General features: G+C 54.1%; 1 protein-coding gene across 1 annotated transcript; it reads left to right on the forward strand.

The window, feature by feature from the left end:
- Positions 1 to 1,577: 1,577 nt before the first annotated feature.
- LOC144675337 (uncharacterized) lies at positions 1,578 to 6,295 on the forward strand. The gene is made up of 2 exons (XM_078536172.1): positions 1,578 to 1,637; positions 4,983 to 6,295. Exons 1-2 carry the CDS (start codon positions 1,631 to 1,633, stop codon positions 6,275 to 6,277), a joined length of 1,302 nt encoding a protein of 433 aa, XP_078392298.1. The 5' UTR covers positions 1,578 to 1,630; the 3' UTR covers positions 6,278 to 6,295.
- The last annotated feature ends 9,432 nt before the right edge of the window (positions 6,296 to 15,727 follow it).

Here is a 15,727-nt window from a genome sequence, read left to right on the forward strand (position 1 = left end):
GTGTGTGTCCATAGATCTCTGAAGGCAGAGGGGCATGTTAGTGGGGTGGTGAAAAAGGCATATGGGACACTTGCCTTTATCAATCGAGGCACAGATTACAAAAGGAGGGAGGTCATGTTGGAGTTGTATAGAACCTTGGTGAGGCCACAGCTGGAGTACTGTGTGCAGTTCTGGTCGCCACATTATAGGAAGGATGTGATTGCACTGGAGGGGGTGCAGAGGAGATTCACCAGGATGTTGCCTGGGATGAAATGTTTAAGTTATGAAGAGAGGTTGGGTAGACTTAGGTTGTTTTCGTTGGAGCAGAGAAGACTGAGGGGCGACCTGATCGAGGTGTAGAAGATTATGAGGGGCATGGACAGGGTGGATAGGGAGCAGCTGTTCCCCTTAGTTGAAGGGTCAGTCACAAAGGGGCATAAGTTCAAGGTGAGGGGCAGGAGATTTAGCGGGGATGTGAGGAAAAACCTTTTCACCCAGAAGGTGGTGACGGTCTGGAATGCGCTGTCTGGGAGGGTGGTGGAGGCGGGTTGCCTCACATCCTTTAAAAAGTACCTGGATGAGCACTTGGCACCTCATAACATTCAAGGCTATGGGTCAAGTGCTGGTCAATGGGATTAGGTAGGTAGGTCAGGTGTTTCTCAAATGTCGGTGCAGACTCGATGGGCCGAAGGGCCTCTTCTGCACTGAGAGATTCTGTGAATAAGGTTGGGTTGGGAGTTGGGAATGGGGTTGGATTGGGCTTTGAGAATGACGTTGGGAATAAGGTTGGGTTAGGAGTTGGGACACAGTTGGGAATGAACTGTTAGGGTTTGGGAATGAGAATGGGAATGAGGATGGGTTGGGAGTTGGGAATGAGATTAAGTTGGGATTTAGGAATGAGATTGCTTTGGGGTTGGGAATTAGCCTGGGAATAAGATTGGACTGGGGGGGTTGAGAACACGGTTGGGAATGAGGTTGGGGGTTGGGAATGTGGTTTGGGGATTTGGTGTTGGAATGAGTGATGGGATTTGGGGGGGTGGGGGAGGGTTTGAGTTTGGGGTTGGGATTGATGTTGGGATTTGGGGGGGGGGGGGTGTGGTTTGAGTTTGGGGTTGGGATTGATGTTGGGATTTGGGATGCAGCCCCTAGCAGTGACTCCGGACAATGCACACGGCACATACGCGGTCCCCTTGGCTGGGTGGGTTGTCTGTCACGTGGCAGGCTGGGCAATGACTGCCGCCATTGTTTGGGGATTTCCCAGCGACAGAGCCTCAGAGGGGGAAAAGCCCCCCCACCATGGGTTACACCCGCTCTGAACAAGGTGGAAATACAAATGCACCGTCACTAAAAACGATGGGCGCGGCGATATTGAACTCGCTTGCATTGATTTCTCCCGTCCGAACGATACCTCGAAGGTCCACTCTGCTTACAGGGGAGGGCGAGCCAGTCCTGCCACCTTGCTGGTGAATGCTGGCGATGGCGGATGGGTCTACCCAGAGTTCCTCGAGCCCTGGAAAGTCCCCTATCCTGGTGGAGCACTGAGCATGTCAGGAAATGGAGGTAATGCATTGTGGGGAGAGGCTGCAGGGACCCAGAGAGAGAGAGAGAGAGAGAGACAGAGCTGCCTGAGGATTGGAGCTGTTACAGGACAATGCCAGGTAACCTGCTCACCTGGAGTCAGAGAGGGTGGAGGGGAGCCCAGGACAGGGAGGTACCTGTGCATTCATTCAGCAGCATTTAAACAGGGGTGGGGGGGGGCTTCTCCCTATTGGTTAATGCAATCAGACCTCTTCCCTATCTTAATGCTGTTTATTGATGTCAGCCCAGACTTCACACACCCTCCTTCTCCCTCCCCTCGGACCACCTGGGGGGCATGCACCCCCCCACCGTGAGACTGCCTGCTACAGATTCGAGTGTGACAGGGAGGTGCTCGGGTAAGGGTTCCCCCAGCTGTGATTAAATCTACCCCTGGTGGTCTCTCGACGTGACTCGCTCCAGCCCACTATTCTGCCAGCACATCCACCCTTGTGACGCGTTGCCTCCCTACACCAACTGGAAAGCAAAAGGACTCATTACCCAATTGGATGTGGCTTGACTGTCAGCCAAACTGCCCGTTTTCCCCCCCTCGTTTTTGAGATTTTTAAAAATATATATATATCTGGTTAAAGAGACATCTTCACAGACAGCGACAAAAGCACGCAATCCTTTTTAATGTCCCCGATGCTTTTTACTCCAGGATCGCGCTCAGCAGAGTCCTGGAGACGGGAGACCATTCAGCCCCTCGATCCTATCCCCCCCACCCCCCAACCAGTACAACGGCTGATCTGTGATCTAACCCCATCGACCCACCTTCGCCCCCCCTGCCCCGTGTCCCTTAATGCCTTTTGGATAACAAAAAAAACCTCTCAATCTGAGATTGAAATCTAATCGATCCCAGCGTCGATCGCCGTTTGCGGAAGAGATTTCCAAACTTCTCCCACCCTTTGTGTGACCAAGTGTTTCCCAATTTCACTCCTGAAAGGTCTGGCTCGAATTTTTTAGACTCTGTAACCCCCCACCCCCGGTTCCCAGACTCCCCGACCAGCGGGAATAGTTTCTCTCTCTCTCTCTCGATCCTGTCAGTTCCCCTAAATATCTTGAAAACTTTGATCGAATCACCTCCTTTAACCTTCTAAATTCCAGGGAATACAACCCTAGTCTGTCTTTAATTTCTTCACATCGTTTAACCCTCGGACTCCCAGAATCATTCCGGTGAATCCGCACTGCACTCCCTCCCAGGACGATGTGCCCTCCCTAAGGTGCGACGCCCAGAGCTGCTCACAGTGACTCCGGGTGTGGTCTAATTCGGACATTGTACAGCTGAATCACAACTTCAACACCTTGTATTCTAGTTCTTGAAATATAAAGGTCAGCGTTACATTTTTTCATTTTTCCATGATTCGTTTTATTTTTCTTATTTTCTGTTCATGACATTTCGATGGTCTATCTGCCTAGCTCCCAAACCTCGTCAGAGAGCCATTGCTTCTAGCTTCTTAACGTTTAGAAAATACACGATGCAATTTAGACCACTTGCTTTGAACGGAGAAAGTTACAGCAACGTGGTAAACCAATGTAGATTGGCATGGAGCACCGAAGCATCGCCACAGGACAGGCTAAGGTGCGGGGAGGTGTCAAAAATATGTTACAGCACCACCACTGGTGGGAGGTTGTAATTGCAGTGTGACATGTTTACATAGGCTGTTACCATTGTAAGAGTTGACATACAAAGGTACGAATTAGGAGCAGGAGTAGGCCACTCGGCCCCGCTCCACCATTTATTAAGATCATGGCTGATCTGATTGTAACCTTAACTCCACGTTGCTGCCTACCCCCGATAACCTTTCATCCCCTTGCTGATTAAGAATCTATCTAGCTCTGCCTTAAAAATATTCAAAGACTCTGCCTCCACCGCCTTTTCAGGAAGAGATTCCAAAGACTCATGACCCTCTGAGAGAAAAAATATTTCTCCTCATCTCTGTCCTAAAAGGGCGACCCCTAATGTTAAAACAGTGACCCCCGAGTCCTGGACTCACCCACAAGAGGAAACATCCTTTCCACGTTCACCTTGTCAAGGTCGTTCAGGATCTTGTAAACTTCAATTAAATCACCCCTCACTCTTCTAAACTCCAGTGGGAACAAGCCCAGTCTGTCCAACCTTTCCTCATAAGACAACCCACTCACTCCAGGTATCAATCTAGTAAACCTCCTCTGAACCGCCTCCAATGCATTTACATCCTTCCTTAAATAAGGAGACCAAAACTGCACACAGTATTCGAGATGCAGTCTCACCAATGCCCTGCGTAACTGAAGCATCACATCCTTACTCTTATATTCAATCCCTCTCATAATAAAGGATAACATTCCATTAGCCTTCTTAATTACTTGCTGTACCTGCATACTAACTTATTGTGACTCATGTACGAGAACACCCAGATCCCTCTGCACCTTAGAATTATGCAGCCATTCTCTATTTAAGTAATAATCTGCTTTTTTATTCTTCTTGCCAAAGTGAACTGTCAGGAATCACCCTGAGAGAGAGGGGTCTGAGAGACACCAGTCAGTGTACAGATATCTCCCTGAGAGAGAGGGACTGAGGGACACCAGTCATTGTACAGATATCTCCCTGAGAGAGAGGGACTGAGAGACACCAGTCAGTGTACAAATATCTCCCTGAGAGAGAGGGACTGAGAGACACCAGTCATTGTACAGATATCTCCCTGAGAGAGAGGGTCTGAGAGACACCAGTCAGTGTACAGATATCTCCCTGAGAGAGGGACTGAGAGACACCAGTCAGTGTACAGATATCTCCCTGAGAGAGAGAGAGGGGACTGAGAGACACCAGTCAGTGTACAGATATCTCCCTGAGAGAGAGAGGACTGAGAGACACCAGTCAGTGTACAGATATCTCCCTGAGAGAGAGAGGACTGAGAGACACCAGTCAGTGTACAGATATCTCCCTGAGGGAGAGGGACTGAGAGACACCAGTCAGTGTACAGATATCTCCCTGAGAGAGAGAGAGGGACTGAGAGACACCAGTCAGTGTACAGATATCTCCCTGAGAGATGGGGGGGGACTGAGAGACACCAGTCAGTGTACAGATATCTCCCTGAGAGAGGGGGGGGACTGAGAGACACCAGTCGCTGCAGACTTGGTGTATGGGTTCTCACCCCCTTTTGAACGAGTTTCTGTTTTAATGGAGCACAGAGTGAGGATTGTGGAGGCAGCTTGCAGGCTGGGCAGCCGAGGTGATTGGGCGAAAATTAGTTTTGCCGACTGAGCTCCACTCTCCGTGGGAGCAACACTGGGCGGGGTTGGGGGGTGGGGTGGGGGGGGAAGGATTCGGTGGCTCCTGCGGGTCGGTAAAATTAAAATTGACCGCGGGAGGCCATTCAGCCCATCTCCTTGAGCGCTGGCGCTTTTGAGTCCTGGTTTTGCTTCGCTGACGGGTGTTTCTTTGGTTGCAGGTGGCGCCGATGGTTCAGCGGTGACACCGGAGCCGGAACCTCGCTCACCTGGAGACGTCCGCTTCGCGTGTGCCGAGTGCGGGCGCACCTTCAAGCAGCAGTGTGACCTGAAGCGGCACGGGCGGGTTCACAGCGGCGAGCGGCCCTACCGTTGCCCGCTCCCCTGCGGCAAGGGCTTCGGCACCTCCTACAACCTGCTGCGGCACCAGCTGCTCCACCGGGGCGAGCGGCAGTACCAGTGCGGGGCCTGCGGCCAGGAGTTCGTGCAGCGGCACCACCTGGAGGCCCACCGGCGCCGGCACACGGGCGAGCGGCCTTTCCCCTGCCCGGTGTGCGGGCGCCGCTTCAGCCAGGCCTCCTCCATGCGGGCCCACGGCCGCACCCACGGGGCCGAGCGGGCCTACCGCTGCGGCGAGTGCGGCAAGGCCTTCAAGAGCTCGTCCAACCTGGCCAAGCACCGGCGCATCCACGGGGCCGAGCGGCGCTTCGCCTGCCAAGCCTGCGGCCGCCGCTTCCTGCACTCGCACCACCTGACAGCCCACCGGCGCACCCACGCCCCCGTCGCCGGGGCGTCGCCGGGGAGCGGGGCCTACCCCCGCCGCTGCGGCCTGTGCAGCCTGGAGTTCGCCCGGGCCGAGGAGCTGGCCCGGCACCAGCGCTCGCACGCCGGCCAGAAGCTCTGCAAGTGCCGGGGCTGCGGCCAGGCCTTCCTGGACTGCCGGGAGCTGGAGGCCCACTGGCGGAGCGAGCACGCCGGGCCCCCCCCTCCGCCGCAGCCGGCCGCCGCCGAGGCCCCCCACGGCTGCCCGGAGTGCGGCAAGGTCTTCCGGCTGGCCTGCTTCCTGGAGTCGCACCGGCGCCGGCACGAGGGGCCCCGGCCTCACCGCTGCCCGGACTGCGGCAAGGCCTTCAAGCAGCTGTCCTCGCTCTCCAAGCACCGGGGCCTGCACGTGGCCGCCGACCCCTACCGCTGTGGCCACTGCGGCAAGACCTTCCGCCTGGCCCACAACCTGGCCAGCCACGAGCGCACCCACACCGGCGAGAGGCCCCACCGCTGCCCCGTCTGCGCCGCGGGCTTCACCCAGCGCTCCACCCTGGTCAAGCACCAGCGCACCCACACCGGCGAGAGGCCCTACGCCTGCCCGGACTGCGCCAAGGCCTTCCGCCAGTCCTCCGCCCTCGCCGTCCACCGCCGCACCCACTCCGAGGAGCGGCCCTACCGCTGCGCCCAGTGCGGCAAGGGCTTCAAGAGCGCCTCCAACCTCATCGGGCACCGCCGGGTCCATAGCCGCTGACGCCTGCCCGTTTCCCCCCCTCCCTCCCTCCCTCTCCCTGCCCCGACTCCTGCCAGGATTTGCTCCCGGCTGGTGCCCATTGGCATCAAAGCGACACTTGTCCGACGCCGCCCCCCAGTGTTGAATTTCCGAACTTCCCCTCCCCCCTCCCCACTTGAACTCAGCCTCTTCAGATCCGCAGCTTCAATCTTGTCTCTTCAATCCTGTCACCCGTTGTTGTTTTGAAAGGAGTGTAAGGGTAACCTGGACAATGTTTCCAGGAGAATCTCAGTCCAGTTGAAGAGGTTTTCCCCTTATCCTCAAGTTCCTCAGAATATTGTGCCCGATTCCAGGCTCCCCGCACTCTAGGGAGGATGTGAAGGGCCTCGGAGAGGGTGCGGGAGGGAGATTGACCCCGAATAGGACCAGGGATGAGGGACTTCAGTTTGTGTGGAGAGGCTGGGATTGTTCTCCTTAGAGCGGAGAAGGTTAAGGGGGAGATTGAATCGAGGCGTTCGGAATCAGGAAGGGGGGTTCGGACAGAGTCAATAAGGAGAAACTGTTTCCACTGGGCAGGAGGGTCGGTAACCAGAGGGGGACACAGATTGAAGAGAATCGGGGAAAGAACCAGAGGGGGAGATGAGGAGAATTTGTTTTTTATTTACACAGCGAGTTGTTGTGATCTAGAAGGCGCTGCCTGAAAGGGCGGTGGAAACAGATTCAATAGGAACTTTCAAAAGGGGGGGAATCGGATAAATACTGGAAGGGGAAACAATTGCAGGGATATGGGGGGAAAGAGCAGGGGAGGGAGAGGGGGCTAATTGGATAGACCTTTCAAAGAGCCGGAACAGGCACGATGGGCCGAATGACCTCCTGCTGGGCTGTAGGATTCTACAGTGCTCGCCCTCCCCCACCGCCCAAGCTATACTCTTCATACTTTGATGTGTTGCACCCAATTCCCAATCCCCACCAAGTCAAATTTTCCACTAGCCCTGCTCTTTTCCCTCTCCGAACGTCGGAAGATTCACCCATTTCAAGAGTAAGCCAGAGTCTTCGGACTTAAAACCACCAAAGGAGTTGAGGGGAGAGTGAAAAATGCCTGGGATTCTTGCAGCCCTCTTCTCTGATCATAATCTGTACTTGTGACGTGGCTAGTCCAACGTTTATTGTCCATCCCTAATTGCCCCTTGAGAAGGTGGTGGGTGAGCTGCCTTCTTGAGCTGCTGCAGTCCCTGTGGTGTAGGTACACCCACCGTGCTGTTAGGGAGGGAGTTCCAGGATTTGGACGCAGCGACAGTGAAGGAACGGCCGATATATTTCCAAGTCAGGGTGCTCAAAGAAGTCGGTTTTGAGCAGCTTCCTGCAGGAGGGGAGAGAGAGAGAGAGGTGGAGAGGTTTAGGGAGGGAATTCCAGAGCTCAGGGCGCCAGGCAGCTGAAGGCACGGCCGCCAATGGTGGAGCGATGGGAATCGGGGGATGCTCAAGAGGCCCGAATTGGAGAAGCGCAGAGATCTCGGAGGGGTGTAGGGGCCGGAGGAGGTTACAGAGATAGGGAGGGGTGAAGGGGCTGGAGGAGGTTACAGAGATAGGGAGGGGTGTAGGGGCTGGAGGAGGTTACAGAGATAGGGAGGGGTGTAGGGGCTGGAGGAGGTTACAGAGATAGGGAGGGGTGTAGGGGCTGGAGGAAAGTACAGAGATGGGGAGGGTTGTAGGAGCTGGAGGAGGTTACAGAGATAGGAAGGGGTGTAGAGACGTGGAGGTTACAGAGATTGGGAGGGTTGTCGGAACTGGAGAATGTTACAGAGATTGGGAGGGTTGTAGGGACTGGAGGAGGTTACAGAGATAGGGAGGGGTGTAGGGGCTGGAGGAAGTTAGTTATAGGGAGGGGTGTAGGGACTGGAGGAGGTTACAGAGATTGCGAGGGTTGGAGGGACTGGAGGATGTTACAGAGATTGGGAGGGTTGTAGGGACTGGAGGTGGTTACAGAGATAGGGAGGGGTATAGGGGCTGGAGGAGGTTACAGAGATAGGGGTGTAGGGGCTGGATGAGGTTACAGAGATAAGGAACGTTGTAGGGACTGGAGGAGGATACAGAGATAGGGAAGGGTGTAGGAGCTGGAGGAGGTTACAGAGATAGGAAGGGGTGTAGAGACGTGGAGGTTACAGAGATTGGGAGGGTTGTCGGAACTGGAGAATGTTACAGAGATTGGGAGGGTTGTAGGGACTGGAGGAGGTTACAGAGATAAGGAGGGTTGTAGGGAATGAAGGAGGTTATAGAGATAGGGAAAGTTGTAAGGACTGGAGGAGGATACAGAAATAAGGAGGGTTGTAGGGACTGGAGGAGGTTACAGAGATTGGGAGGGTTGTAGGGACTGGAGGAGGTTACAGAGATAGGGAGGGGTGTAGGGGCTGGAGAAGGTTACAGAGATAGGGAGGGGTGTAGGGGCTGGAGGAGGTTACAGAGATAGGGAGGGGCATAGGGACGTGGAGGTTACAGAGATAGGGAGGGGCGTAGGAGCTGATGGAGGCTACAGAGATAGGGAGGGGTGCAGGGACGAGGAGTTTACAGAGAGGGAGGGGTGTTGGAGCTGGAGGAGGTTACAGAGATAGGGAGGGGTGTGGGGGCTGGAGGAGGTTACAGAGATAGGGAGGGGTGTAGGGGCTGGAGGAGGTTATAGAGATAGGGAGGGGCATAGGGACGTGGAGGTTACAGAGATAGGGAGGGGCGTAGGAGCTGGAGGAGGCTACAGAGATAGGGAGGGGTGTAGGGACGAGGAGGTTACAGAGAGGGAGGGGTGTTGGAGCTGGAGGAGGTTACAGAGATAGGGAGGGGTGTGGGGGCTGGAGGATGTTACAGAGATAGGGAGGGGTGTAGGGGCGGGAGGAGGTTACAGAGATAGGTAGGGGTGTAAGGGTTGGAGGAGGTTACAGAGATAGGGAGGGGTGTAGGAGCTGGAGGACGTTACAGAGATAGGGAGGGGTGTAGGGGCTGGAGGAGGTTACAGAGATAGGGAGGGGTGTAGGGTCTGGAGGAGGTTACAGAGATAGGGAGGGGTGTAGGGGCTGGAGGAGCTTACAGAGATAGGGAGGGGTGTAGGGTCTGGAGGAGGTTACAGAGATAGGGAGGGGTGTAGGGTCTGGAGGAGGTTACAAAGATAGGTACGGGTGTAGGAGCTGGAGGAGGTTACAGAGATAGGGAGGGGTGTAAGGGCTGGAGGAGGTTACAGAGATAGGGAGGAGTGTAGGTGCTGGAGGGGGTTACAGAGATAGGGAGGGGTGTAGGTGCTGGAGGGGGTTACAGAGATAGGGAGGGGTGTAGGGTCTGGAGGAGGTTACAGAGATAGGTACGGGTGTAGGAGCTGGAGGAGGTTACAGAGATAGGGAGGGTTGTAGGATCTGGAGGAGGTTACAGAGATAGGGAGGGGTGTAGGGTCTGGAGGAGGTTACAGAGATAGGGAGGGGTGTAGGGGCTGGAGGAAGTTACAGTTATAGGGAGGGGTGTAGGGACTGGAGGAGGTTACAGAGATTGCGAGGGTTGGAGGGACTGGAGGATGTTACAGAGATTGGGAGGGTTGTAGGGACTGGAGGTGGTTACAGAGATAGGGAGGGGTATAGGGGCTGGAGGAGGTTACAGAGATAGGGGTGTAGGGGCTGGATGAGGTTACAGAGATAAGGAACGTTGTAGGGACTGGAGGAGGATACAGAGATAGGGAAGGGTGTAGGAGCTGGAGGAGGTTACAGAGATAGGAAGGGGTGTAGAGACGTGGAGGTTACAGAGATTGGGAGGGTTGTCGGAACTGGAGAATGTTACAGAGATTGGGAGGATTGTAGGGACTGGAGGAGGTTACAGAGATAAGGAGGGTTGTAGGGAATGAAGGAGGTTATAGAGATAGGGAAAGTTGTAAGGACTGGAGGAGGATACAGAAATAAGGAGGGTTGTAGGGACTGGAGGAGGTTACAGAGATTGGGAGGGTTGTAGGGACTGGAGGAGGTTACAGAGATAGGGAGGGGTGTAGGGGCTGGAGGAGGTTACAGAGATAGGGAGGGGTGTAGGGGCTGGAGGAGGTTACAGAGATAGGGAGGGGCATAGGGACGTGGAGGTTACAGAGATAGGGAGGGGCGTAGGAGCTGAAGGAGGCTACAGAGATAGGGAGGGGTGCAGGGACGAGGAGTTTACAGAGAGGGAGGGGTGTTGGAGCTGGAGGAGGTTACAGAGATAGGGAGGGGTGTAGGGGCTGGAGGAGGTTATAGAGATAGGGAGGGGCATAGGGACGTGGAGGTTACAGAGATAGGGAGGGGCGTAGGAGCTGGAGGAGGCTACAGAGATAGGGAGGGGTGTAGGGATGAGGAGGTTACAGAGAGGGAGGGGTGTTGGAGCTGGAGGAGGTTACAGAGATAGGGAGGGGTGTGGGGGCTGGAGGATGTTACAGAGATAGGGAGGGGTGTAGGGGCGGGAGGAGGTTACAGAGATAGGTAGGGGTGTAAGGGTTGGAGGAGGTTACAGAGATAGGGAGGGGTGTAGGAGCTGGAGGACGTTACAGAGATAGGGAGGGGTGTAGGGGCTGGAGGAGGTTACAGAGATAGGGAGGGGTGTAGGGTCTGGAGGAGGTTACAGAGATAGGGAGGGGTGTAGGGGCTGGAGGAGCTTACAGAGATAGGGAGGGGTGTAAGGTCTGGAGGAGGTTACAGAGATAGGGAGGGGTGTAGGGTCTGGAGGAGGTTACAAAGATAGGTACGGGTGTAGGAGCTGGAGGAGGTTACAGAGATAGGGAGGGGTGTAAGGGCTGGAGGAGGTTACAGAGATAGGGAGGAGTGTAGGTGCTGGAGGGGGTTACAGAGATAGGGAGGGGTGTAGGTGCTGGAGGGGGTTACAGAGATAGGGAGGGGTGTAGGGTCTGGAGGAGGTTACAGAGATAGGTACGGGTGTAGGAGCTGGAGGAGGTTACAGAGATAGGGAGGGTTGTAGGATCTGGAGGAGGTTACAGAGATAGGGAGGGGTGTAGGGTCTGGAGGAGGTTACAGAGATAGGGAGGGGTGTAGGTGCTGGAGGGGGTTACAGAGATAGGGAGGGGTGTAGGGGCTGGAGGAGGTTACAGAGATAGGGAGGGGTGTAGGGGCTGGAGGAGGTTACAGAGATAGGGAGGGGTGTAGGGGCTGGAGGAGGTTACAGAGATAGGGAGGGGTGTAGGGGCTGGAGGAGGTTACAGAGATAGGGAGGGGTGTAGGGGCTGGAGGAGGTTACAGAGATAGGGAGGGGGTGAGGAGGGATTTGAAAACGAGGGTGAGAATTTGAAAATGGAGGTGTTGCCGGACCGGGAGCCAGTGTGGGTCAGCGGGCACAGGGGGGGATGGGTGAACGGGGACTCGGTGCGAGTTCGGACACGGGGAGCAGCAGAGTTTTGGATGAGCTGAAGTTTCTGGAGGGTAGAATGTGGGAGAGCAGCCGGGAGAGGGTTGGGATAGTCGAGTCTGGAGGCAACGACGATGACGGGCGAGATCTGACTGGGGAGACAGGTTTGGCCTCAGTGTCTCTGGAATCGGGTGGGAGTTGGAAGAATCATCCAATGTTCCCGTCGCCGTTGCCGTCTGATGAATGCTGGAGGGAAAGGTGACAAGCGCTGGAAAGGGAGCCATGTTTGATACGCTGACCCCTGGCCTCAAGAGAAGGACCCCACGGCCTGCTCAGGGTGGCCTCACCATGAGCCCGATGTGGAAGGACAAGGTGGACTGATGCGAATGGGAGCATCCAATCCTCGGACACAAAACCGGCGGGGCAGGGGGTGGATAGCACTCCCTTCGGAAAAGCGACCCAGCAGTATAGCTTCCATCCAAACTCTTCAGCTCCTTCGCGAGTGGTGTTCAACTCGCCTTTTTATCCAAGCTGTGAGGTCCTCGGCACATCATTATTATAATCGTAGAATAAAGCAAGTTGTGAATCATTCTTGACTGCCTCTCTTCACTCCTCTACTCTTCTCCCACCTCCCCCTCCTGTTCCCGATGGGTTTCCATAGGGCCTCGCGCAACCTTGTGACATCCTTAAACTTTTCACAGCCAAACAAGCCACTTCCTTGAAGTGTAATCTCCTGTAATTCATTCGGCTTGTTCCTTATACCCCGTGTGTCTATATAAAGAACGTGAATATTGTTGAAAAGAAAGACCTTGTCGATGTGTTTCTCGTCTTGCACTCATCGGGACAAATGCCAAATTTCAAACTCTCACAACGATTTATACTGCAGGAGAAAAGGGATGCTGTAGGGTTAGCAAGTCGACTCTAATTGGCCGAGGCGTTGTCATGGAGAAAGCAATGGGGAACTAACTGTAGGCTCCCCAAGCTCTCAAAAATTCGAGAAAGGCACAGGGCTTGAATATATTCCTGTTGTTTGTGGTACGGGTCCCTGTATGTTGCTTCTAGCAGGTGTAAATGAGCCATGTTACACGCTCAACTGATGATGCTAACAACCAGTTCGAGGTAGTTATTAGTGCGCTCAGGAATGTTCAGCTAGTGCTGTCCAATTGTGGAATCACTTCTAACAGCGGGTGTTTTGGTTTGGGTTTTGCGAGTGTGGGCTGGTTTGGGTTACAGTCTGTCCTCTGCCGTTTGATTCTCGCTGCCCTGCCCATCTGCTTGAATGTTTTACTCTCGAGTCTCCTAGCTCTCTCTCCTGGTTTAATCGCTTTTCATCTTATTCTTTTCCCTACATGGGCAGGCACTAGAGCACTGTTACTCCTACCCTAAGCTTTTCCTACCCGAACCCATCACCCGAGTTACAAAAGCCCTCGTGACTGCCTTATTTTTCCTCTCCGCTAGGTCCTTGGTTCCAGTTTGAGGAGATGGTCCCTGCAGGTCCCGGTACGAGTGTCCCATGAAAGATGGGGATGCGGAGAGAGGACGGGGTGAGTGGCAGTACGTCAGTTGCTCCTTAGGAGATCCAGCATGGATAGGATGGGCTGAATGGCCACCTTCTGTGCTGGAACGATTCTAAATGGAACTCCTCTTGCCGCACCTCTCCTTCAGCCGCATCTTCACCTCCCTGATCTTGTTATCGCTAAGGCAATTTGCATGTGGCTCGGGCAATACTCCAGAGATTAGGATCCCCGTGATCCTCTCTAATTTAGCTCCGAGTGGCTGGGGCTTTCCAAACAGGACCTCTGACCTACAGGTCTGTGTGTTGTTGGTCCGAATGTGGAACACAATAGCTGGACGCTCTCTCTGCAATATCCTTTTCAGCTGGTTCGAGAGGTCTCCCACCCCAGGCGCCTCACAAGGCGGGACTCTCGATCTTGCTGATTATTAAATCCCCTACAGTGACCACACTACCACTTCCTTGCTCCTCACTGTCCACTTTGGACAGCCTCCAGCTCAGAGGCGACTTGGTCACGAGTCTGGGCTTTCTTCCAACAGTCTGTACCTTCGCCTCATCTCCGTCTCCATCTCAAACATTCCCTCCCTCCGCCACCTCAAACATTCCCTCCCTCCGCCACCTCAAACATTCCCTCCCTCCACCACCTCAAACATTCCCTCCCTCCACCACCTCAAACATTCCCTCCCTCCTCCACCTCAAACATTCCCTCCCTCCACCACCTCAAACATTCCCTCCCTCCTCCACCTCAAACATTTCCTCCCTCCTCCACTTCAAACATTCACTCCCTAGCTCGACCACCTCAAACATTCACAACCTCAAACCTTCACTCCCTCCACCACCTCCAACATTCACTCCCTCCACCACCGACGCACAGTAGCAGCAGTGTGTGTACCATCTACAAGATGCACTGCAGCAACTCACCAAGGTTCCTTAGACAGCACCTTCCAAACCCACGACCACTACCATCTAGAAGGACAAGGGCAGCAGACACATGAGGAACACCACCACCTGGAAGTTCCCCTCCAAATGACTGAGCTGGTGACTGAAGTAGGAGACATCTGCAGATCAGTCCAGACAATCTCATTGTTTGCATGCACCAAATGACTGCAGTCCAGACACACACACACACTCCCTCGGTACTGGGAGTGCCAGTCTGGATATTGTACACAAATCTTTGGAATGGGACTTGAACTTGCAAAGCCCTGACTCAGAGATGAGAGCGCAAGGTGAATGTATTAAACTGATAATGGCATGGAGGCAACTGAGGTTAGAGATTCCCATCTAGCCGGTATTTAATACTGACACCTGCAGAGTAAAGGGTTAACATCAGGAGCATGTTACAACAATGTAATAATACATGACTGAGCAGCAGAGATCTGGAAAGAAGTAATTCCAGTCTTGCGCAGAGTTCCCTAGATGTACGTAGAGGCGTGAATAAATAATGTTTCTTTTACAAACCACAGTCTCCAGTAGCTTACTTTGGGTGAATAGACAAACCCCAAAGAACCCCTTCTAGACCCTGAACACATGACGCAACATGGTGGCAGCGGACAGCGAGTTAAAAAACCCAGAAAAACTCTTAAGAAAAGGATACAGACCTGACAAGCCTACAGATCCTTGGAAGAAGGACAAAAGGAACAGATCGAAGACTCACCAAATAAAGTCGGAACGTCGCGAGTGTGGCGGATCCAAGCTGAGACACAGGCCCGGGGTCCGGACAGCAGTGAACGCAGACCAGAATCAACCAGCAACATTGCGAAGCAGCAACTATTCCAGAGATTGGTACATGGAGTCTACACTGCCACTCCCAGAAGCTTTCCGAAGCAGCGAAGGCTCACAGCAGGCTCAGCCGTGGGACAACTGGAGAAACGGGTTTGTTTCCACAATCCGATCAGGTCAGTACTTCATTCTATGCGGTAGGAGCTATTGTCGATGACCTAACAGCGAGATCAGGGAGATTGGTCAATGCATCTCAGACTAACCTTGTGAAGTCTGAGACTTTGGGGGGAGATGTAGGAGGGTATATATAGCTGGGATAAAGACTTGGCGGGGGGGGGGGGTGGTGGATGTAGAGTAAAGTGCTAACATCAGGAGCGCCTGATACTGATGTAACTGTGATGCAATGTCACATGACCAAGTAACAGCGATCTGGAAGGAAGAAGTCCAAATCCCGTGCAACGTTCCTCAGATGTACATAGAGCTGTAAATAAATATTAATGGTTTTAACAAACTACAGCTTAGTTCGGGAGAACAGACAAACTTTGAGAAACCCCATAGAGACCCCGAACGCCCGAAGCAATGACAGATCTTCAATGGCTGATCTTTGATGAGGCGAATAGCCACCATCAGGAAGATTGCTACCGGACCAGCCGACCCCCCCCCCTCCCCCGCCCCACATTAAACCAAGGGCACAGGTAAGTGGGTTTTAAAAAATTCTTTCATGGGATGTGGGCGTCGCCAGCATTTGTTGCCCCGTCCCTAATTGCCCCCTGAACTGAATGTCTCGCTCGGCCATTGCGGGGGGCGGGGGGGCGTGCAGTTAAGGGTCAGCCACGTGGCTGTGGGGTCTGGAGTCACGTGTAGGCCAGACCGGGTAAGGAGGGCTGATT

Source organism: Cetorhinus maximus, unplaced genomic scaffold, assembly GCF_964194155.1.
Source record: "Cetorhinus maximus unplaced genomic scaffold, sCetMax3.hap1.1 HAP1_SCAFFOLD_956, whole genome shotgun sequence".
NCBI lineage: Eukaryota > Metazoa > Chordata > Chondrichthyes > Lamniformes > Cetorhinidae > Cetorhinus > Cetorhinus maximus.